Below are 6906 nucleotides of genomic sequence, written 5' to 3' on the forward strand. Positions count from 1 at the left end.
ACTTACACAATATATAGAACACAACCAGGAACACAACGTGCTGATGCCGTCATGACATCAGCGTGAAAACGTCATCGTTTTGCCAAGAAGAAGAGAAAAAAATGAAAAGAACAGCGCGAGAAACATGTCGTCTCCACTTTCACGATTAAAATACTGAGAAGAGATAGAGAGAGAGGGGGGCCTCCCACCCGCCCCCACCGGCGAATCACAGAGAACTCTAAAGAGTTCTGGTAGCAAATTCAACTCTGACGGTGGATATGGACTCCAAGCAGAACTTATTATGGGTAAACCTCAGAGAGAATGTTGGATTTCCCAACCCCCTGTCCCTGATCAGCACGATCTTGAACAAATAGTCGTAGTCGTGATCTACCTTATGCGCCATCGTTTTAACTCCCTCTCTCTCTCTACTCCTTCGTCCCTGCCATAAAACCCACAAATTCAGATCCAAACCACACAGATGTTACCCAAATAAAAACAAAACCCACAAAAATCACACACCTTTAGTACAGAGGAGGAACCCAAAAGGGTTATGAGAGGTGCTATTCACACAGACAAAAGGGCACAGATCGTGCACAGATCTCGATGTGGAGCCTACTAAGGGTCCTATACAAATTATCCGAGCCGTTCATTAAATTTGAAACATTTTTTCAAGGGCTCTCACAAAAAATCAACTCAATCCGATACCTAGAACTACTCGATTTAATCATCTAACTTTTTTTTCAACTTTGAACCTGAATGAAAACTTATATGATTAGATCGAGTACTTATAGGTATTGGATCGAATTGATATTTCACGGGAGCCTTTGAAAAAATATTTTAAATCTAATGAACGGTTCAGATTTTTTGCGTGGGACCCGTAGTAAGCCCCACATTGGGATCTGTGCACAATCTGTGCACGCTTTGTCTGTGTCAACAGACTTAGGCTCGATTCGAGAAACTTTCTTAAAAAATAAGCAGCTTATTTTACATATTCAAACTCAAAAATAATGTAAATAAAAAATAAATTTTCAATTTTTTTTTCATCATATTAAAAATCTTTCAAATAAGATCCATTTTATATATTTCTAAAATTCAATAAGCTCATATTTTTTAAACTTAAAATCATTTTCTTAAAAAATAAAGACTTTTTTCAATTCTGGAACGGGCACTTACACAAGGCACGCAAGGGATATTGGGATTGCGGTAAATCTTGAGATGAATCGGTGGGAAATGGAGGAAAAGGTGGGACCTGGGTGATTTTCGTCTTGACCTGACAGATGGGAAAGAGAAAAATTGGAGGAAAAAAGGAAAAAGGTTGGGTCTTTTTTTCTGAAACGGCTAGTGCTGGATTTCTCAGCGAAATGACGTCGTTTCCATTGACGGCGTGATGACATCAACACGTTGTGTTTCTGATAGTGATCCGTACGTTGTGTGAGTAATATTTTCGTAAGTAAAAAGAGAAAAAAAAATGATTACAAATAAAAAAAAATTTTCAAAAAAAACTTTTCAAAAAATAAAACAAACAACGCACAAAACTGCCTAGAGGGGCCCGCATAACAAGTGCCAATGTGCCATGAGGCACCCTTAGCCTTTTATCATCCGCTATGTACTGTATTAAAGTAAGAGAGAGGATGAAAAGAGAGGACAGAGAGAGACTACTCAACGAAAGTAAAGGAACAGAGAGGGGGGAAAAGAGGAGAGAGGGGAGACCTGTCACAATCACAAGCATTTTGCTGCCCTTCTGAGAAAGGGGAAGGACGGATCGTGCGTGCCCATTACTGCACGTGAGAGAGGCGCACTCCATGAACAGGACTCCATGAGTTATGCGATTTTTCTGAAATTAGAGGGTAGGATCAAATGGAACATTGTCCACCCAATTGGAACCGGCCCGGAAAGAGTCCTAGTTTTTCACAGGAAAAAAGAGAGCCCAATTTTGTTTTGGAAATTGATTTTACCACTTCAAAAATTGATAAAAGGTCTTCAAAACGACGTTGTTTTGTATATTAATACAGTTTAATTTTGAAACCTCTCCATCAATTTTTGGAATGCCAAAATGGCGAACCTTTTGTTTTCTGCAATTGTGAAGACGGCTGACAAATGTGTGCAGAGCTTTGGCTAGATTTGTACTCCTACCTGCATGCATGCGTATCACTGTTACAATTACTTTTGCTGTTGGGTTTGGAGTGTCGTGAATTTGATTACACAATGTTATTTTCTACGATCGCTCCAAAAATAAATTTGCGGGTGTGATGTCCAATGTCATAAAAGACTTAATTGAAGCCTTCGCTAATACCAATTCATTTTAGGAGAGATGATAAAAAAACGGTCCGACATTTACTAATCTTCAACCATCTCACGTACGTACCACACACAAAAAAAAAAACACCGTGTTCTTCATATTTTCCCCTTTAGTTTAGTTTTAAACGTTTGTTTATTAAGCAATCAAATTAAAAAATGAAAAACGTTTGTTTATTATACCACGTTCAGTAGCCTTTTTCGCACTTTAGTCACACTTTATTTGGTTTGAATTTTGAGGAAAGGGCAAAATTATTAAGAACCATGCTAAAAAAAAAAGTATTGAGTCTAGACCCAAACCAAACACAGTCAATTTTGGAAAATTGGCCTTTTCCTAGGGTTTTGAAAAAAAAAATGAAGATTGTCCAGTGAGGATTTTTTGGAAAAAAAATTGAAGACTGTACAGTTTTGAAAAATAATTGAAATTAAGTATACTGTAGATTTTTTATGCAAAGTTAGCTAATAAAAAGAATAAAAATATGCGAAGGTCTCATAACTTTGGAACATCTCTTTGGTGTAAGCTATATGGTCCATGTCCTTAACGCCTAAGGAAATGCACATTCCAAGTTACGGGCGTCGACAACCGCGTTAGCAAGGTATCGTATGATTCGATTACGTGCAATCTATCAATTGTTATTATAGCATGTACAATGCTTATTTAATTGTTTATCTCCCATAAAAGATTAATATTACTATAGGCTGGGCACACCCGATACCAATGCGTGTGCAACTCGAATTTTGACCTACATATGCCCAATAGCCTCCCAATTATTGTTTAGTCAAATTTTGTCAAAATTTAGGTTGCACACGCATCGCGTGTGCTCCCGGCCTCTAGTAGATTTCTACACAAATTGCCTTCCTTGCAACCTTGAATTGTGCACAAAGATTTCAGCACGAGAGCAGCGTCGTGAAACAGAGACTTTGATATGCCAAATTTCAACCAAAGGAGGCATGATGCTCTTCATTGCTGGAATAGGTTCAATCATGCTTATCAACCCAAAAAAAAAAAGAAAAAGCTAGATTGTTTTATTCTTACTCAAGTTGTAAAGATAATCTAGACATAACGTGAATACTAGTAACCGGAACTTTGTTATCATCATCTAGGTATTCTACCTCATAAAGATGATATATCTCTGAATAAAAGCGATTTTTAGATGGAGGAGGAGTTAACAAAAGAGACTTAAATAAGAGAAGTGGAATAAAAGGAACTAGCCATGTCTTATAATAGTTGATTTTTCCCGAGTCTTCTTCGTAGAACATCATGAAATATGAATGCTCAAGTTATGTGTTCTAACATAGCTCTGTTTAGCCAAGCTCAAAACCGAGACAACAATCTCAAAGTCTCAAGGTACCCGCTTAGCATGGACAGGTATTTGCTAGAACACATAGGTATTCCATTATCTAACTTTTAGAGTTCCGATGTGGAGGATCCACCAAAAGTGGCAATCACAGAGCATACTTTCTAAAAGAAAGTTATATGGAGAAGATGTTAATGTATTCTAAGTTAGAACGGAAAATTCCCTCTCTGTCTGTGCCTTTGAGTAGCTATTAGCTGTCTTCTTGCCGAGTCTCCCAAGAGTAAATCGGGGGAAAATGGTGTTTAAATGCTAGGGCTCTGATACCAATAAGACAACCATGCAAGAAGGAGGAAACATGATTAAGATACTGGACACAAGCTATTAGAGATATAAAATAGAATGAAGGAGGAAACATGATTACGATACTAGAGCAAATGATTACAATGGGGAGGGGAGAGATGTGTAGAGCTCTTGCCCAAAAGTCCCTTATTTATGAGTTCACATGACCTTTACTGCAACATTTACTACTCCATACTATTTATTGAGGTCGGAACGTTCACACAGAGCTTTTTGGCTCTCCGTACGTATGAGCATCCATGTAGTATGGAGTGAGACCTTCCATTAATATAAGGCATTCCAAAAACAATGGAATGATAACAAACAAATAATAACAATAATAATAACCACACTCAGGGGCACAAACTATGGAGCACCACAGTCTCAACAGTGAGCCCAGGTCCAAACCCAAAGAGCACGCCCCACTCGAGCCCCTCGCCGGTGGTCTTGAGCCCTTCTTCCGCTGACTTCTTCCTTATCTCATCCAAGACGAACAACACACATGCGCTTGCCATATTACCGTATTCGCTCAGCACATGCCTCGAGGCCCGTAGCTTCTCCGGCTTAAGGCCCAGCTTCGACTCCAGTTGGTCTAGAATACCACGCCCGCCAGGGTGCGGAGCCCAGAAGATGGAGTTCCAATCTGAGATTCCCAAGGGTTGAAACACGTCTGTTAGGGCCTTCTCTATGTTCTTGGAGATGAGCCCTGGAACCTCCTTGACAAAGTGGACAGTACTGCCCGCTTCGAGAATCTTTCCACCCATGGCCCCTTCGCTATCGGGCAGAATGGTTTGGGTTGCGGAGACCAACTCGAACAATGACTTTTCAACTCCGGGTATCGGGTCTGCGCCTACGATAATAGCAGCTGTGCCATCTCCAAACATTGCCTGGCCAACTAGAGCGTCAAGATGGGTGTCGCTAGGCCCGCGAAAAATGGCAGCCGTGATCTCAGAACACACAGCTAGAACCCTTGCGCCCTTGTTGTTCTCTGCCAAATCTTTGGCTACGCGGAGGACAGTACCACCAGCGAAGCAACCTTGGAAGTAGATCATGAGGCGGTTGACGGAGGGGCGGAGGCCGAGGAGCTTGGTGAGCTGGTAATCGGCACCCGGCATGTCAACACCAGTGGAGGTGCAGAAGACCAAGTGGGTGATTTTGGATTTGGGCTGGCCCCATTCCTGTATGGCCTTTGTGGCAGCCTCTTTTCCAAGTTTGGGGACTTCCACCACGACCATGTCCTGTCTAGCGTCCAGGGAAGGCGCCATGTACTCGCATACACTGGGATTTTCCTTTAGGATTTCTTCAGTTAGGTACACGTAACGCTTTTTGATCATGGATTTGTCACCTGTAATGTGATAGCGAAAAATGTTTAAACTTGGTCATGCTCAATTTTTCTTAAATTCATTTACTAATACTTGGTTAGATGGGTCCCGAAACTTGGGTTAGTAAATAAATTTTGAGTGACGCCAGGTTCATTTGTGGGAATATCAAATATAGAGTAAGGATTATGTTTCATCGTGCTTTTAGACATGGCCATTTACTAAGATTTCACAGTAACCAATAAAAAGTTTCGTAAGAACCAATAAACACTCCTAATACGAATTCACTTTATAGATAGTATGCATATTTTTCCAACTAGATGCCACAACGTTTTAGTGACATTTTTTGGTTGTCATTGTAAGTCAATTTCTTGTAGCATGGGCTCCCAACAACCCATAATTTAATTTAAATACCTAGTGTAAAATTCCAAAAATATAACTCCCAAACACCCCTAATATAAGCAACATAAAAAATGAATGACCAAAACTGCATATTGAGGAAAAGATCATTATATCTAACTTATAGACGCGCTGGAGCTTCTCTTTGAGTTCGGTCTTGTGCTCGCTCTTAGTAATCCGGAAATAGTAATCTGGGTACGAGCTCTGCTCGATACAGTTTGGTGGGGTTGAGGAACCAATCGCCATGACTGTCGCTGGGCCTTCAGCCCGTTGTGCCTTTCGAACATCTTCTACATTGACCATTTTTCGCCAGAAAAATAAATGATCAACGAGGGCCGGATCTTTTAGTGATGTGTAGGTGCTAGGACAAGCTTCTAGGAGCGAGCATAATAGTTGAGTTTGTGAGAAACTTGGTGGTCGAGTGGGTTATATACAGGGCCGGCTCATAAGTTTTGGAGGTCGGAAGCGAATTTTTTGAATGAGGCCACCCTATATTTTTTATGCAAAAGTGATCTACAAATTTTACCAATTAGCTCAACTGGTTAAGAAAATAAAAAACTTACTTAGTAGAGGTGGAGAGTTGGAGATAGTAAAAGAGAGGCCTCAAGGAATTCCTTGTGCAAGTATTTTCCGTCCACAGTCGTTGGTTGTTGTCTTCCCTCCCTTTCGACTCCTCAAGCATGAAGCGTTTCTAGTTCCTGTCGTACTTACTCCTTATGATCGGCTATATCTTCTTTTTCTTTTTTGATTTTTTTTGATTGGCTATATCTTCCTTGCTAGTTCCTGCCGACCCTTAAGTTATTTTCTTTTTCTTTTTTTTTAATGCTTTAGTGTTTCTAATGAATAATTCCACAATTTGGGCTTATTTTATGGCTCCTAAATTTCAATTTGGCCTATTTTGTGTAAAGAAGTCTAGTGCAATTTTTTGTGGACCATATATATATATATATATATATATATATATAGAGGAATTTTCAAGTGAGGGATCCCTCATTTTAACAAAATGAGGGACTTTCATTTTCCGATCAAAATTTGAAAATCCAAACCGTTCAATGTGTGCAGAACGTAATTTTAAGGGTCCCCGCGAGAAATCAGCAACAAAAATTACCGGGAAGGGCGTCATCCGAGCACTTTTTTTTGAACCGTTCAATGAAAACTGCTCGGATGAAGCCCTTCCCGGTCATTTTTTTTGCTGATTTCTCACCAGGACCCTTAAAATCATGTTCTGATCACTTTGAGCGGCTCGGATCATCGAAATTCAATCAGGAAGGGGAGTCCCG

The 6906-nt window shown here is 40.1% G+C and overlaps 1 protein-coding gene across 1 annotated transcript; it reads right to left on the reverse strand.

The window, feature by feature from the left end:
* Positions 1-3967: 3967 nt before the first annotated feature.
* Positions 3968-6021, reverse strand: LOC131300886 (chalcone synthase 1-like). Its single transcript, XM_058326899.1, has one exon. The coding sequence runs from the start codon at positions 5240-5242 to the stop codon at positions 4262-4264; it is 981 nt and encodes a 326-aa protein (XP_058182882.1). The 5' UTR covers positions 5243-6021; the 3' UTR covers positions 3968-4261.
* Between the last annotated feature and the right edge of the window lie 885 nt (positions 6022-6906).

Source organism: Rhododendron vialii, chromosome 9a (genome assembly GCF_030253575.1).
Source record: "Rhododendron vialii isolate Sample 1 chromosome 9a, ASM3025357v1".
NCBI classification, from domain to species: domain Eukaryota; kingdom Viridiplantae; phylum Streptophyta; class Magnoliopsida; order Ericales; family Ericaceae; genus Rhododendron; species Rhododendron vialii.

Excerpts from the sequence above, each read along its gene's own strand:
- LOC131300886 (XM_058326899.1), bottom strand. The coding sequence starts at position 5,242 with ATGATCAAAAAGCGTTACGTGTACCTAACTGAAGAAATCCTAAAGGAA.